Raw genomic sequence first — 17,765 nt, forward strand, 5'->3', positions numbered from 1 at the left:
CTGGGCACAGTAGATAAGCCAAAGGGAAGTGCATAGAGCCTGCCCTGAAACGTAGATATTTCCTGCAGGATTCCCTTATGGGGATGTGCAGATAAGCTTCTTTTAAGTCTAGGTTGACTAGCATAGGAAGGAGCTGCTGGAGAGTAAGCATTTTGAATTTTGGTACCACCAGGAAGGTGTTTAGGGATGACAGATCCAGAATAGGGCGCCAAGAGTTCTCTTTCCTGTGCACCAGGAACAACCTGGAGTAGAAACCCTGTCCCCTTTGCTCTGTTGGCACAAGCTGAATAGCCCTGATAGTGAGAAGAGAAAGTACTTGCTTTTGGGCCTCTGCCCACTTGTTTGGAGGCAGGTCTGGCAATCCGGACGGGGTTGGCAAAGAGTGGAAATAGAATCTGTATCCCTGGGATACAATGTTTTAGACCCATCGGTCCTGGGTAATATACTCCCAGTTTTTTGCATGCAGGGCGAGTTTTCCTCCTAGGGAAGCAAATACTTGGGCATGGCTGGGAAGGATTAAAGACAAGTCATTTTTAACTTTTTCCATAGGGGGGTGGCTTACCACTCCCAGTTTTTGAGGAGGGAGCATTCCATTGTTTAGATCTGTGCATAACCTGAGACTGTAGTCTTTGTGGTCTGTTGCCCCTGGGTTTGGGCTGAGAAGGTCTGGAAAGGACCAGTTTTTTAAAGGCCAATGCCTACTGAATCTAGGTGGCTGTACCTGTATTAAATCTTTAACAGTCTGTATGGATTTAACTTTTTCCGCCATCTTTTTAAGAACTACTTCTGCTTTAGAGCCAAACAAACATTCTTGGTTTAATGGAACATCAAGTAATTTTGCCTTGACATGGTCTGGCAAGATAAGCATGTCTTCTCAGAACAGACCCAGTGACAGCAGCCCTGCAAGATGCTTCTAACGCATCAAAACCACACTGCAAAGTATGTTTACCAACTTGGTTTGCAGAATGCATTAAGTCTTGTAATTCCTTATTTTCTGCACAATCAGGAATCAACATTTTTTTGTTTAATTAGATCAATAATATGCTGCTGGTACTTCAACATGTGAAACTGGCAATTTAAAGCCCTGATGGCAAGAGTTGCAGAGGTACAAACCTTCTTACCCCATCTGTCTAGAGCCCTATAATCCCTGTCCAAAGGCGTAGGGTTTTTGGCTGTAGAAGCCTTAATACCTTTAGGTCTCTGGGAAATAGTCTCTGGATCCGCAGTGGGATTTTTAAAGAGAAATTTGTGAGAGTCAGGTACTCTGTAATATCTGTCAGGCCTTCCAGGAGCAGGTGGTAAAGTATCAGGGGTAAGGCTGGATTCCACGAAGACATCATCTACAATATCCAGGACAGGGGGAATAGCTAGAGGCCTATGCTGAGGCAAGTCTAAAAATTCCCCGAGTCTCTTTTTGGATTGAGGGCAAGTCCTGGCATTCCCAGCAGAAATGATCTCTTAAGAGTATGCAAGGTTTCACCGAAAGAAAGGTCCTCTGGGGGGGGAGGCTGAGGGGACTGAATCCTCTGCATCTGAGTCCTGATAGGTAGATAAGTGTATGTCCTGGTAATCACAGGGGTTAGAGTCATCAGACTCATGGTCTGAAGAATCAAAAGGAAAATCAATTCTTTATCTTTTAGAGGGGGAAGACTGGCTTCCCCTAATTAAAGTAATAAGGTCTTCAGCCATTCTAAGCATTTGTTTCTGTGGCATGGGAGCTTGAGAATGTGCTTTGGTCGTCGGTTTCCTAGGCGTAGTGTGAACTCTGGGCCTGAGAAATTCGGTAGATTTAGTCATTAACGAAGTAGACGGTTTGATACGAACATTGGAAGGTCTGAATACACCCTCAGAAGCCGGTGCCTGCACAGCGGCTCCGGACCCATCCAAGGTAGGGACATCTGCAGGTTCCATAGTCGAAGAAGCATCTCGCTGCATACTGGACTTCGAATGGGTCTCAGTAGAGGCATGCGCATCTGCAGAAGCTGGTAACTGGGACCGCAAAAGTGCCTCACTGAGTACCGGTAAACTGGCGACTAGCTTAATGGAAGTGTCGTCGGCAGTTTTGGACCTATGCAGTCTGTCTCGGTCTTTATCTTTGCGTTTTTTCAGGAGATCGGTAGTCGGATGGCTTACCGAAGCCATTTCGGAATACAAAGAATGACGGCGAAAGAATTGAGACACAGAAATAGCCCGACTAACAGTTCAGGCATTGAACAAGGCACAAAACAGACAGTGAAGGACGTCGTGGTCTTGGCCTAAATAGGTGACGCAGTAAGAATGAAAATCTCTGTGAGGTATTTGCTTTCCACAGGCAAGACAATTGTTAACTTTTTCTGACATCGGTTAGAGCAAGGAAAAAGGATCCCCAACGAGTTACTTAGGTTTAGAAGACTTCAGGTTAGAAACTCGAAAAACGAAAATTTAACTGCGTCTGCTTTGGGCTCCCACGTGACAAGAAAAGCTGATGTAATCGTGTCGGCTGCATGTTTTATTCCCGTGACGAACTGACGTCTTAGATGAGGCAACAGCATCCAAAGCAGAAATCCTAAGACTCTGGTATTCAGGACGACTGAGGGCTACCTGCAGGCAGATAACCCAAGTGTGATGACTGCAACAGTGAAACACGAAGAACATCTAGAGAGTTCCTTAAGTAAGCCCCTCTCTGTAGCCTGGTTACATGTGCCAAGTAGTTCAGCGCTCACAATGCGAAGGTCGCTCAAGCGTAAACCCTCTTTCCAAACCTGTCCAAAGCCCTAGACTCCCTAATAGGGAGAATGGACAGTGGAGCTCTGTTGGGCCAGCTCTTTTTTAGTGATGGCTGCAACCATCATGGCATTGACAGGAACACACTTAGTCCAGTGGGTGCAGGTAGAAGGGGGCACCAAGGTTCTTATCAGGCCACTTGGGGACTGGTTCCGCTGCAGCCGGTTCCTTTCATGCCCTGCATGACACAAGGTCAATAAGGGGGCCACTGCGGGGGGGGATATACACAAGAATTGGATGGGCCTGACCCAAAAGCTTCCAGAAATGCTGATTCCTCTGGGTTAGGGCTTTTGGAAGACTAACCAGCTTTTTGGTGTAGGATTTCCATGTCGTCTTCTAAAGATCTGGGGGACCCTTCCCCCTCATCAAGATAAATGTCCTCTGTGAGGGATTCCAAAGGAGAATCCAAGTACCTCCTTTTGCACTGGTGCATCTGAAGGACCTCTTCGGTGGGGTGCTCCAGGGAGGTATCGGAAGACGGGGGGGGGGTTCCAAGAGGGAAGTAGACAGGAAGTCTTTTTGGGCAGGCTGTCCCGGAACAGACAAAAAATATGTCTCAGGCACAAAAGTTGCTGGAGGGGGGCCGGACTCCAAAGTAGGTAGATTCAAGGCTCATCTGGGTACAGAGAGAACCCTCTCCACCACCTCTAATGCCAAGGGAGATAGAGATACTGTAAGCACCCCTGTCAGATCCAAAGTGGTCGCCAGGCAAGCTCCATGAATCTCAACCTCAGCTGGATCTGAGTGAAGAGTCCAAGCCAAGCTATCAAACCCTGAAGCCCCAAGGGAAAGACAGCCCCGAAAGTTTCATAGTTGACATCAATTCCTAGGAACCAAAGCTGAAGCTACAGCTCTGAGAATTGCTCTGTAACAGTCAGAGCCAAGTGAGTCAGGGAGACCATCGGTGTCGAGGTAACTGTACCTGCTGACTCAGACGTCTCAACTCCATGAAGGCTCGGACCAGATAACACCGAAACCTGAGTTCAGATCAGAGAAGGAGAGAGAGGTGTAAAGGTCAGAATATTGCTCGTGGATCCAGGAGGGGACAGAGCAGGCAAGATCCCCAGCTGGATCTGTGCCTTGAGAAATTTAACCACCACACTGTTCACCTTGGCTTCGGAAAGGCTTTAGGAAGACCTAATGGAAGAAGCAAGTGAAGGAAGCCTGGAACTGGGCCTGGGCTGTTGCAGGAGAGGGGGACTTGGGTCTTGGCTATCACCAGCTCTAAGGAGTAGCTAAGGCTCTGGCACAAAGGAGATCCCTGGATGACTATAGGAGCCAAAGTGGTCAGGTCTGAAGGTCTAGGAGTCTTGGCAGGAGGTTCCCCAGAGTGACGGGGTCTACTAGGAGATCTCATCTGCTTCTTAAGTTTTTTAGCGGGGTTTGAGCCAATGAAGTGGATGGTGTGGCAGTGGCAGAAGATGAAGAGCTAGGCAGAAGGCCTTTCAGTATGAGCTTGCAGCGTCTATCAGCGAGTCCCTGTTGATTAAAGCCGGCACAAATGGAACAAGCTGAGCCCAGGTGAGCTGCACCGAGGTACACCACACATTCAGAGTGCGCATCAAAAAGTGGGACTGTGTCCTCAAGTTCACAAGTGCTACATTTTTTAAAGCCTGCAGGTTTTGAATCAGACATACTGAAGAAAAACAACCAACCTACGGCGTTCACACACACAACAAAAGTTAAACCCAAAAACTGAACTCTATAACTCTAAAGGCAGCAGATAAAGAAAGGTTTGAAAGGTTTTCTCTCTCTCTCTTTCGAGACATACATATTTTATATATATATATATATATATATATATATATATATATATATATATATATATATATATACACACACACATACACACACACATACCTACAGACATATACAACAGAAAAGGGGTAGTGAAGGGCAAGTACAAGGCAAAACTCCATACAAAATTACCGAAAAATACAGGAAAGACGAGGAGCTCAGAGTGCGAGACACCCAAGGGATTTGGAGAACAGGAGCTTTATGGGTAGGGAAGGAGCTCAGATGTCGGAGCCCGGAGCTTTGGTATGCGGCTGAGTTGGATCCGATGCTTGGATCCAAAACCCACAGGCTGAAGAGCAAATGAAGGCAACAACATCAGATCTGTTGTTTTTATGATATTAATTTATATAGATATAATTTACACATTTTTCTACATAGTTCAACAACCAAGTCACACAAACAGAACTCCTCAGCCTCACATGAAAGCTCTCAGCTAGATGAATAAAATGTTGCTGACAGTGTGTGCATAACTTAACTGATTGCTGAGATACTGTTAAGTTGTTTACAAAATATTACAAATGTAATAGTTACTGTGACTTAGAAAATTCAATTGAAGTTGTAGAACCTAAAGAATACCACCATTATAAAAGCAGTTTGTGCGGAAGGATTTGCTATTTATACTTCTTTCATAACACCTATGGTTCCAGAGATATGAACATTTGTTTGAAATGTGAGGGCATAATTTGATTGTCAAAAGTCTTTGGATCTGCCCATTGGAAGTTACAGTGCAAACTTCCTGATCTCCACTGGAGTGAATGAGTTAGACTATTACTTGTACGGCTTTGCTATATGACAAGCAATAGTTTTTAAAAATTTCACAAGATATCTATTGCACTGTTCTCCACAACAGGCTCAATTTACAAAGGAATGGATAACGACACTTAAATTCATAAAGATGACAAACTCCCTTGTATCTAAACATTTGATTCAGTGCTTCATTTGCTTTTGCCCAATGAATTAACTCATTTTAAGCTAGTCCTCTAGCTCTAAACTAGGCTTCTAGATGCCTATTTAACTGCACCTTCAGAGCGCATTGAAATCCTTGCCATTTTCTGTTCTTTCTAGAAAGTTCCACAATAAAAGTTACTAGGTCTTCTCTTCACTCTTCCTTTTAGAAATATGTAAACACTTGGAGAATCCCATTGTCTTAACTGACATAGTTAAGAATAGCATACAATCATTTGCTCAGCTCTGCATTTGTACATTTAACAGCATGATCTCAGCACTCCTACTGTTTGCATACCTTGTGATTTATACAAAAACAAGTGAGATTACCATTACTCATATGTGTCTCGCTAAAGAGTTAACCCAACAAGACAGCCTCTCAGGCACAGCAAAAGTGTATGGGGGGGATAAGGTGCCACCTAACAGTAATGTGTCTCTCTAGTGTTGTGGCCTTCGAGTTAGAATAGTAGTAAATCAAGGGTATCTGAGGGTGCAGAGGGTCCTCCTCCCAAGAAAAACATTGCGGATGAAACTATCTGCTCATATTTTCACAAGATTAAGCAGTCGTGAGATCCAAGGTTATCCACACTTGAGCTTGTGAGATACATGCTATTTTTGCTGAGCTTTTGAGTTTTCAGCGGAGATCAGTTGTGACAGAGTGGAAACATTAAGAAAACAAAACTCACCAAGCTATTCAGCTAACCCCCCCCACCAAAGACCTCTATTGTTTGCAACAGTTTTCTAAAATCAAAATGAACATTATTTTTAGCAAAATAAAGACTTGTTATTTCAGACTCAGGCAAAGCTTTAAAAAACAGCTATTTAGTAAATAAGCTCTTCAGATCCAAATACAGTAGAGAAGGTCTAGAACGGCAATTACCTAAAGTATGTGGAAGGATCCTGTCCTATTCAATCATCATGCACATACCAGGAGTAAAAGTTTCTTGATTTCTACTTGTTACAGAGTTCTCATCTTTTCATTCAAAAAACTTGGACTGCACTAGGAAAAAGGGATCTCACCTTTCAGCTGAATACACACACCCAAAGGTTAACTATATTTCATCACAGATACCTATAAAAATCAAGAATGGGTCAAACTAAAATTTAAGTCTTCCTTATTTTTGCCATTAAACATCAAGCCAAGTTGGACCTTTAAGTTCTATAACAGTGATATGATTCCTGACAGTTGAGCAACATTTCCAACTAAATAGCACTATATACGGCGGTATTAAAAGCAACTCCTTTACAGAGAGTCCGTTCACACACTCCCTAATCATAGGTTATGGCATGCCCAAATCTGAAGGCAGAAATTTCGTGTCAATGTACAGAGAGAGGAAAGTTAGGAGTGTTTTTATGTATTAGGACCAAAACAGATGGTCAAGTGCTTGAAGATTTGTACATGGCTGAAAAGTGCTTCCTCAAACAAGGTTGATTTGGATGGGGTTTGCTTTGCCATGTGGTGAAAAGTCCACAGAATTCATTTTAATCAAGCTAGGGATTTTACCTTCTGTTGAAGAAGTCAGAGTATGGGCAGCAAACTAGTTAATGTTGCAACCTCAAAGCACAGTTCTTAGCTGAGATGCCTTCTAAGCAGTGTCTGCATATCTTCTCACTCTCTTCGCACATGTGGATTTCCACTGGGTGCTCTGGTTTCTTTTACATCCCACAAATGCACAGTAGACATGCTGATGTTTTCCAAAGTGAGTGCAGAGTGTGTGCGTGCGAGTCAAGCAAGCATGTACATCCTACAGTGGGGGGCTGGCCTTTCAGGATTATTTCATCTGCTTTGTTCCCAGTAAATGCCACAGAATCCGGCTCCCCCATACCTCTGGACTGGATTAAGTGGGTAATGGGAGAATAATTATACAGATACCACTGCTTTTAGCCAGCACAGTTCTCAGTAACAGCTTTCACACATCCTGTTAGAAAATTCAAAAGGATACTTTCTCCTTAAAGTGACAGGACATATCATTTAACAGTTAAAGTTATGGTGTGCATTCCTCACATAAAATATAGCGTCGAAGGTTGGGCGTCGAGCTGGCACCTCAGCCTTTCGTAAAAATCTACTGCCTATCATTAGCGGACAGGAGTTCCACTGTGAGCCCTTACCTGGAAAAAGCCGAAAGACAAACAACTAGCTGGTAAGTCACTTAAAGAAGCCAGACCCATAAAAAGATCTGGATGCCATAGCGAGCTATGATTGTGAACTGGAAGTTTACGAAAAGGCGTTACAGACCTGAATGAGATAAGCAAATGACAACAATGTTACACCAACAAAGTGTTACTGGCCAAGAACAGCTTTCTTTCAAGCATCTGTAAAATTCATTACCATAAAAGAAAGCATCTCCAAAATCCTTATAATGTCACTGTTTACAGCCAACTTGATTTTATTCATAATCAAATACATTCAAATCACAGAGCCATCTTACATGCCAAATACTTATTTCTCTACTCAGCCATGAGCACTTACCTATTTACAAGTTATGCTCACTTATTAAAAAAAAGCTTTACATAGGAAAATAAACCTATCATCACCTTCTCTGGTTTTCATAACAATAGCACATTGCAGGGTAGCTCAGAATGTGCTTAAGAGAGTAAGATTTATTGGGAATTATCATACCCAAAGTCTCCAATTTAAAGGTAGTATGAAAATAGAAGGATGTACACTAAACGTTACAAAGCACAGTACCACTAATAGCTCCTGAGACTTTAGAAGTGGAATCATTTTTGCATGTTTAGATGAGAAATGTATCCTTTTCATACTTCTATTGTTTAAATGACAAGCTAAAGGCCTGAGATTTAAAGTACAACTTAAGTGTATCAGCTGATGGATAACGTAATTTAAAAGGCACCAGTCAGTATTGTTTTAAATGTGTATTTTTTTTCCTATGGGGAGAAAATTGCGCATAGTGCATTTTTTCTGTTTAAAGCAGGGTGTGTGGAGATTAATATCAGTGTAAAAGGCTGCTAACCTGTTTCCATAATCGATTTTTGCTGTGACCTTCTTCTTCAGTTCAAGTAGCTCATCTTTTGGCAGTGTCCCTGAGACAATCTGTGATCTCCATTCGATCAAGCTGTAGATCATCTGTTGCACATGTCGGAAGAGGTGCTTGTTGTTGCTCTGGAGTAAAAGAAAGAAGATAAGAGAGGTAAAATGCAGGCTTGCTTATTAAGAGTAACAACAATGCTGATTGTGGTGGGTGGTTGCATCTCTCAGCAAGTTAATAAATGGAAATATGCAATGTATGTGTTAGAAATGAAATAACATCTGCAACTACCACTTCTGATTAGCAAAAAAAAGGCAGCAGCAATCAACCAAAATCTACCCAAACAGATTTCATCAGATTCAAGAAAATTGTTTACATTTTTGATAAGGTTTTGTGAGAGCAAAGTCTCATTCCACCCCTACACTTAGACCAAGGGTTATGCCCATACTGAATACAAAAGTCTGTGCAAGTGCAGCCAAGTGCAAAGGCAAAATGATGAATCCAAACAGCAGCAGCCTGCACTTCAAGTGAGCAAAACCATTTATTTACTATTATTTCATTAAGCAACAGACCGGTTTCAACAACTCCATGCCTTCTCATCAGTGTTAAAGTTTCAAACAACAATACCACATTAAAATATACAAGTGATAAAAAAACCATTAGAAAACCATGCAAAGAGAGTGTCACTTCATTGAGCCCCAGTGAAAAAATAAAGCCCCCAGTCTCACTATCCAGGAATATTCCTTATTATTCAGGATGCCATGTCAACCTAACCTGTTACATGAAGCTAAATTAATCACTTCAATAACAGTGAAATTAAACACAGCAGGAGGATGTTTCTGGACATGCTTATTTAATGCACTGGACAGGCGGCAATTTCTGATATAACTCATATGCTCAGAAATTTGAGTTTTAAATTGTCATCCGTCCTACATAAAAAGCTAAACATGTGCAAGCAGCTAAATAAACTACCCAATCAGAACAGCAAGTACCAAAACAAAGGATATCAAAAATAAAATTTTGGGGATGTTCCTAGATGTAAATTGTTTTGTTTTTAAAACATGCTTGCATGCAAAAAAATGCCCACGATTGGCAACCCACCACAGGAATGTAATCTATTGTTGTCTATGTATCCATTTTAAGTCCAACACTTTTCTTATAATGATTAAAGTAATTCCCAATATTTTTTCTCTTCCATAAGAAAATAAACAACATGCAGGAACTAACTCAGATATTTTGTTATCTGCCATAAGGATGCCCTAGTACTTGTAGATAAGGCACTTGAAAATGTATATTACTGACATAAATAGTCACCAGCCTGAAAACATAATCCCTGAATTTGTTTTTTTATACTGCAACAACTCTGTTCCATCAACTTTTTGGCACAGTCAAGTGGTCATAACTTCCTTATAATTATACCCCCTGTCACAAAATCTTCTAACTAAATCAAGTTCCTATGTCTTACATTCAGCATCTGAGGAACATATTCTACAAACTTAAAAACTGTGATTTGGGAATATTGCGAAAAATGTGGGATGGATGGCAACTAGTAGCATGGAAAAATTGGTTAATCTCCAGGTTTTTCCTGTGCACATAGTGTTTAAAGTTCCATTGTTATTTTTCAAGATGGCTACACCCAGAAAAGTGATGTGCGAGATATCATACTTAACACTAAATTGTACACCCCATTTATTTTCATTAAGATAGTCTAGGAACTCATCCAAATAAGTTAAATCAGACTTCCAAACAAGCCAGTAATCATCCAAGTAGCTACGCAATATCTACGGACTTCAAAAAAATATTATGAGTAGCATCACAGATAATCTGCTCCTCAAGAAAACCCATAAATAGGAGCAAAATATGGTCCCATGGCAGTACCCTTAAGCTACAAAAAAAGAAATTCTCCATTAAAATAAAAGACTTTTTAGTGAGAACATGTTCTGTGAGGCAGATTAAAAATGCATACAATGCTGAACTATTTAGCCAATCATCTAGTGATATAATCCATGTTTTTTAACCACCTTTGCACTGAAAGAGAAAATCCCAATTTTGCTATGAAAGCCGAGTAAAAGATTGATGAGTAATGGATCAATGGTGTTTGCAGGGCTAAACTTCAGTTCAAAGACTAGAAAAATAGGAGGAAATGTATACTGGTAAAGTTCTGCAGCTAAAAGTGCAGTTTCATCTGATACATATTTTAAAATGTTATTCACAGGAGATGTATGTACTTCCAAGACGCAAAGGAGATGCTTCATTAACTAGTACATGGGATACAAAGGAAAGCTCAAAAACCACTCAAAGGAATTCTGGAGTCCAGAAAGAGGGTTAGCAAAAGACATAATAGGAACAATGTCCAAAAGACAATACCAGACAACTATCTTTTGTTTAGACATAGGCTACAATAGAAGGAGAAGATTTTGCATGCGCAGGTGATGGCATCAGAAATAATGTCTGGCTTGCAGGATGGAAAAAAAGTTAACTGCACTGTTTACACATTAAGGCTGGTTTACAAAAGAAAGTTATATACCATGGATATTGGTGAAAAGAGTGGAAAAGCATACAGGAACATTCCTGTCCAAGGAAAATGTACTGGTCTTCCAGGACTTGTTGCATTGAGTCCTGGAACAGAATATTTGCCAGTTAATTGTTCAGAGAGGAGACAAAATGGTCTACTTGAAGAACTCCCCACTGAGGGATCAAATCTTGGAAGTCCCCTGATCTAGTTTCCATTTGTGAGGGTCTGTCCTGGTTCTGCTCATCTTGTCTGCTACACAATTTTGCTCTGTCAGAATGTAGGATGCCTGTAGAGTGAGATTGTGCTGTGAAGTTATCCCAAGCTAACTCTGCTTGTCTGCAAAAAGAGTATGATCTGGTTCACCCTTGCTGGTTGATGTGCCACATGACTGTGGTATTGTCTGTAACCACTTGAAGTCCCAGGGACATAAGATGGTTCAGAGAGTAATGCGCCTTTATCAGGGCAAGCAACTCCTTTATATTTATTTGCTTGCATCCATCCTTGTTGCATCACACCCCAAGCACTTTTATCCCTCCTGAAACTGCTCCTCAAAGTATGATGGATAAGTAGTGACAGACTGACTTGGAGCAAGGGAAACCTGGATTTTAAGGATAGTTATTGTTTCCAACAAATTATTTATCTTCTGATAAAGGCTGTTGGTGCTGGGAGTAAAGAAATTTCAGATACCACTATATCTTTATCATGTGGATTCTTGCCCGGAGTACCATGAGAACTATAAATGCCATTAGACCCAAAATCCTAAGGTATTTCCTCACAGTGATCAAACTCTGTGTGGAAAACCTTGGAAATAGATTAAGATAATAAATTTATTTTTTTCTAGTGGAAAAAAACTCTGAACTGAGGTGTCTAATTAAAATCTCAGGAACACAATCCTGTGTAAAGGAATCAAAAAAGACTTTTGAATGGTCTCTTGGAATCCCCGTTTAAGAGATCTCTCACCCAAGGGGGGGGGGGGGCTTCCTGACACCATGAAAAAGACTCTGCAAAGATAAACAAGTTGTCTAAATACTGAAAATGTGGATACCCTATAGCCTGCAATGAGCTGCAACTGGAGCTAGACACGTTATTAACACTTCTGGCATAGTGGATAGTTCAAAGGTTAAGGCACAGAACTGATAACATAATCCAGCCAGACAAAATTTAAAATTTCTTAAGTCTGGATAACAGGGATGTGATGAGTATCTTTTAAGTCTAGTGATCAGGAAACTTGAAAGAGGAAAAAGAGGCAACAGACTGTGAAGTGACATAATTTTGAATTTGGGCACCATCACAAACGGGTTTAGGAAAGAAACTCCATAACTGGTCTCCAAGCATTTTCTTTCTTTGGCACTTGGAACAATGAAAAAAAAATCCTTCCCCACCTGGGAAGGTAGAACTGATTCTATCACTCCTTAGAATAAGCATGTGATGAAGAACTGGTGGGAAAGAGAGCCTGATCTGGAGGATGAAGGATGATCCCCTGGAAAGGAGGAATTTCCTCCCACTGCCACCTTGATAAAAGTTTCAGATAAATGGGTTCTGAAAATCAATCTGTTGCTAAAGAGAAAAATGGAGATTCAGACTCTCTGGAAGAAAAAAGATGCCAGGGTGGGTGGGGGACACAAGGTCTCTTGAACAGCCATTCAATTCTTGATTTTGGGAAGTTCAAGACTTATTTACAGAACCCTTTTGCCACTTGTTCTTAAACATCTTTTTGGCTATATTTGTTGAGAACATTTTTTTTTTGCCAAAATTGGACAGAGATATAAAATCCCTTGGAAAATTTGGAAAAGGGCTGAAATATCTAAGATATTTCCTGGATCAGCTTGCCCCTTTAATCATACTTTTTGATCGCCTCTGCAAAACAGCGGCCAACACTACATCTCTACACACAGGAGAATTTAAAATATCATCATCATCTGGGAGGTTCTGAGAATACAAGTAAACCTCCTCAAAACAGTACCAGTGGCCATAGCTCTGGAAGTAGTATCAATGGAGTCATACCCACACTGTAAACAATGAGTAGTGACCTATGTAATGTAATTTTAAGCAGATTTTCCTCACTTGAAGAAACTACGAAAAACATTCCTCAATCTATCACAATTGGAAAAAATAATCTTGACAATTCAAAATTCTGAAAATCACTGTAGCAAGAAGTATACACTTTTCCCCATACATATCAATAATTTTCACACTCTTATCAGAAAGAGTAGGATTGGAATTGATTAGGTGCTTAGCAGCAGTGGAATCAACTAGAGCTACAGCTGCTGGGTCAGGTTTGAGAAGAGCGTACAAAAAATTTAAAGACTGAGGAACTTTATACAATCTCAGTCTGCCTTTTTAGGGACAGCTGGCTAACAAGAAAATGCAGGTAGTAACACACACATCCTTTAAAGCAGACAAAACAGGGGGAAGTGGGTATAGGATCTGAAAAATCCTTCTGTAACTCTCAGTATTTTCTGAGGGGCTGAAAAACCTTAGTATACTTCCACTGAAAATACTGGCACATTATAGCAAAAGTCTCAAACAGAAACCCCCACAAGGAGAATCAGAAACTATCCTCGGAGTCTCATTAAGAAATCTGAGATAAAAAACTCTGCATCCGTCCCTTCATCTCCCTGTTCATATTCAGACTCTTGAATCTTTTCAGGAAAACAGGGAACCCTATTTTACCAGGCACTACTTTACAAGAAGCATCAACAGTCTGAATTAAACCCTGAGCCAAACCCTGTAAACTACTCCTATCCTAAGGAATTTGAGGAGGAGTGCACATGTTTGAATTTCTGTTTCTTTCTGACAGGAAAAATGGGGCCAGCCGTGTTACTAATGCCAGTAGCAATAGGGATAGATACAGTATTTTCACACAACAGGGCTCTCCCTTGCCCACTGATAGGACCCCAAAAGAGGACATGACTAAACCCCAGACCATAGTAGCTACTGGGGCTACAATAGAGGGAACTGGATTAAAAAATGAATGGTCTGAGTTACAACATATGGCCACAGTAGTCACCCATCTGTGGCTTAAGCAAATTGCTAGCCTGCTGTGGGGGCAAATGGTGTTAGCTTATTTTTTTCTTTATGTGGCTAGAAGGACCACAATGGAACCAGTAGTCTGTTCAATAGTCAAGGAGAAAATGGTTCTTTCCCATGAATGGACACAGGTAACCTGTAAATATTTCATCTGCCAGGCTCATGCTTACACTCATCAAGGGTATCAGAACTTGTCAGAGATTTGGGATGCATGGCTAGGCTTAAAAAGACCTCTGTGGTCATTAGCCTCGTAAACACCTATGAACCTATGAAAGATGAGCAGTAAATGCTAGCAAACACCATCAGTCTGCAAAAGTTACTTTTTTGCCAGAAAAACACAGTAAAAAACATTGTAAAACACTATGCGCCAGCCTCACAAAAGTAAAATAGACAATTCCTCCACAGAAAAAAATATTTTCAGCTACATTACACCACTTTTATATGAACCAATGTTCAGTGTTAACACCTATTCACATCTTATATCTCCTTACCCTTCTTCACTCACTTCCCTCCCATTGTGTTCTCTTTAAATACATCACAGGCCTGGTTTTCTCTCACTTTGTATTGCAGCTGCTGTTTGCACTTTATGAACTTACCTTTACTTTCGCTATAAAATGGGTAAAATTTCTCTAACTATTAAATCATTATAATACAACTTGTACTGATTCTAAAAAGAAGCTACATCTTATCATAATGTTCCATCCGAGTTGCCCATCTTCATCTGTGGGTCTGGTTCCCATCCTTTGGCACTGACTCGGCTGCTACTACAGCTTGTGGACCCAAAAAACCTCTTGAGCACATCCCTTACCCATAATGCTTTGGGTAGATTACCTCAGATCAAGTTTGCTGATGAGAGAAGACATAAATGTAATGAAGGAGACTATATCTGAACTGAAAGAATAGTCCAAAAGGAAACTTTTGGGTGAGCGTCAGTTCTTCCAAGAAATCTGGTCGGGGGAAGGAGGGGGGGGGGGAGTTGATGACAGATAAAGCTGGACAACTCAGATGGAATGTTTTGCTAAGACATAACTTCTTTTTCTGAAGTTGCCAATCTTCATCCTGTCATCACCTGTGGGACCGAGTCCACAGCTACTTGGAACCCTGGGTGGACTCAAGGAAGGATATTCCTGAGCACCATCAAGCCAAATGATGCTCTGCCCCTAGACATGAGATCTAATTTGTAATGAGTAGTAAAGGTATGGGAAGGTGCCCAAGTTGCAGCTGCACAGATGTCATCCATGGAAGTTCTTGTCTGGAAGACAGCAGAAGTAGCTATTGCTCTAGTTGAATGTGGTTTTGGTGGTATAGGTAAAGAAATATCTCTTGTCTTATAAACAAAGGAAATACAGTATGGAATCCACAGCTGATCAGATTTTCTAACGTCCTTAGTTCTGTCAAGGTAGAACCTTAGTTGCCTGTGAACATCTAACAAATGTAATGTGCACTCCCCCTTGTTAGAAAAATTTGTGAAAAATACAGGAAGATTAATGCACTGATTAAAGTTGGTTTTAGAGACAATCTTATGTAGGAAAGATGGATTGGTCCTGGGAAAGACTATCTTTGTGAAAAACCAAATATGGTGGCTTTGATGACAGTGCCTCAATTTTGCTTCAATTTCCAAAATTCTTCTAGCCAAGTTAATGGCTACTAAGAAGACAGTTTTCCAAGGATGGAATTTCATGTTGCACATAGAGGCTGGCTCGAAAGGGGATTGCTTCAAAGTCTGCAGCATTAATGTGAGGTCCCAAGAGGAGCAGGGTCCTTGTAATGAAGCTTTAAGAGGAGGACACCTATTAAAAACGCTTCACAAAGTCTACGCAAAGGATGATCCTTGGAAACCATTGTGAAAATTAGAAATGGCTGCCAGTTGAACTTTAGTCGTAGAAGTGGAAGTGCCGAAAAAAAGGCTAGGAAATCAGTTTTGTGGATTGGTGCTGAAAAGGGGTTTATGTGATGTAGGGATGCCCTATGAACAAACCTCTTCCATTTACTCGTGTAAAGTTTGCGAGTAGATGGTTTATGAAATTCTAAAATTATGTGTTTAACTGGAAAGGAAAGCATATTGTGCCTGGCCACTAATGGAATTGGAGATACCAAGCTGTCAGCTTGAGGATTGTAATGTCTGGGTGACTGATGTCTGTCGAATGTGACAGGAGATCCAGAGTTGGATCCAGAATCCATGGTCTTTGAACTAGGTGAGGCCATAGGAAGCGGAACCATATCTACAGAGGCCAAAAGGGGGGCAATAAGGATCACTTTGCTCTTCAACTTGGCTGTTTTCTGTAGAAATTTGGGAATTAACGGGGTCAGTGGAAAAGCATAAAGGAGACCAGGTGGCCAATCACGGATAAGAGCATCCCTTGGTAATTCCTCCTCTTGGGGAATGAGGGCAAAGTAGCGGCTGCATTTGTTGTTCAGAAGGGAGGCAAAAAGGTTGTAGCAAGGCTGGCCCCATACTCAAAAAATCCTTTTTTTATTGAGGGACCACTCATGAGGTAGAAGGACGCACCTGCACAATTTGTCTGCTATCATGGTGGACTTCCCTGGAATAAGCGTTGCAATCAGAAAATGGTTGGATGAGATCGCCCACTGGCATACCCTGAGGACTTCTCTGCATAAGTGGTAAGGTCTGGTTCCCTTTGTTTATGTACCAGACCACTGACGTGTTGTCTGTCGGAATTTCAATCTTCCCTAGAGGTAGACAGTCCTGGAATGCTCGCAATGCCAACAGCACTCCTCTCATCTCTAGAACATTTATGTGCAGATTGGCCTCTGTTGGGTATCAAGTGCTTTGGATAGTCTTTCCCTGGCAATGCCACCCCCAAGCTGGGAAACATCCGTGGTCACTGTGGCATTGGGCTAACAGGGAATGAACGGGCATCCTTGTTGAACTTGGCTTGAATGAATCCACCATAGAAGAGCTCTTTTACATATGTCGATAATTAATATCAGCATTGATAAGGGATGCTGAAGGACTGACCACTGAACAGCAAGTAACCGTTGTAATATTCTCATGTGAAACCTGGCTAGGAGAACAAGAGTTAGGGTAGCTGCCATTAATCCTAATGCGTGAAGCACCAGTCATGCAGGAGCTCTCTTCTTTGTAGCAGAGTATGGTCTTGAGTCTGGATAATTTCCAATCAAGATGGAGGGAGTAAGGCAATGGAGGTTCTTGTGTCTAACAAAGCTCCTATAAATGTTAGATTTTGTGTGGGTTCCAGTGAGGATTTGTCAAAGTTAATTGTGGTGCCTAGGTAGTCGCACAACTGTAGAACCTTTTGTTTTGCTGTTAGTATAAGTTGTCTGGTGGTAGTGGAAATGAGCCAGTTGTCCAAGTATGGAAACACCCGGAACCCTTGCAGTCCAAAGTAAGCTGCTACTATTGTCATGCATTTGAACACCCTAGGGGCTGTGGTGAGACCAAAGGGCGGAACTCTGAAAGGGCGATGACTGGCTCCCAGCCAGAAATGAAGGAATCTTCTGGAATGCCTGTCATCTTTATATGGGAATATGCATCCTGAAGATCTATCGAGCACATCCCGTCATCCTTTCCTAAGGATGGAAGAATGGACTGAACCGTGAACCATCCAGAACTTGGTTTTTCCAAAGAGATTTCTTCAGTACACTGAGATACAAAATTGGTCTCCAGTCTCCTGTCTTTTTTGGCACTGAAAAGAATCTTGAGGAACATCTGGATCCTGTTTGGTATGGTGGGACTTCTTGGATGA

General features: G+C 41.4%; 1 protein-coding gene across 1 annotated transcript in view; it reads right to left on the reverse strand.

Annotated features, from left to right (window-relative positions):
• The window catches only part of DOCK5 (dedicator of cytokinesis 5), a gene marked incomplete in the record, with an annotated part of 3,482,443 nt that overhangs the window by 2,179,681 nt on the left and 1,284,997 nt on the right, over positions 1-17,765 (reverse strand). The window contains 1 exon segment of the mRNA XM_044083155.1: positions 8,478-8,626. Within this exon segment, the coding sequence (XP_043939090.1) occupies positions 8,478-8,626 (149 nt within the window).

This window comes from Protopterus annectens, chromosome 9.part0 (genome assembly GCF_019279795.1).
Source record: "Protopterus annectens isolate FY-2018-M chromosome 9.part0, PAN1.0, whole genome shotgun sequence".
Classification (NCBI taxonomy): Eukaryota; Metazoa; Chordata; order Ceratodontiformes; family Protopteridae; genus Protopterus; species Protopterus annectens.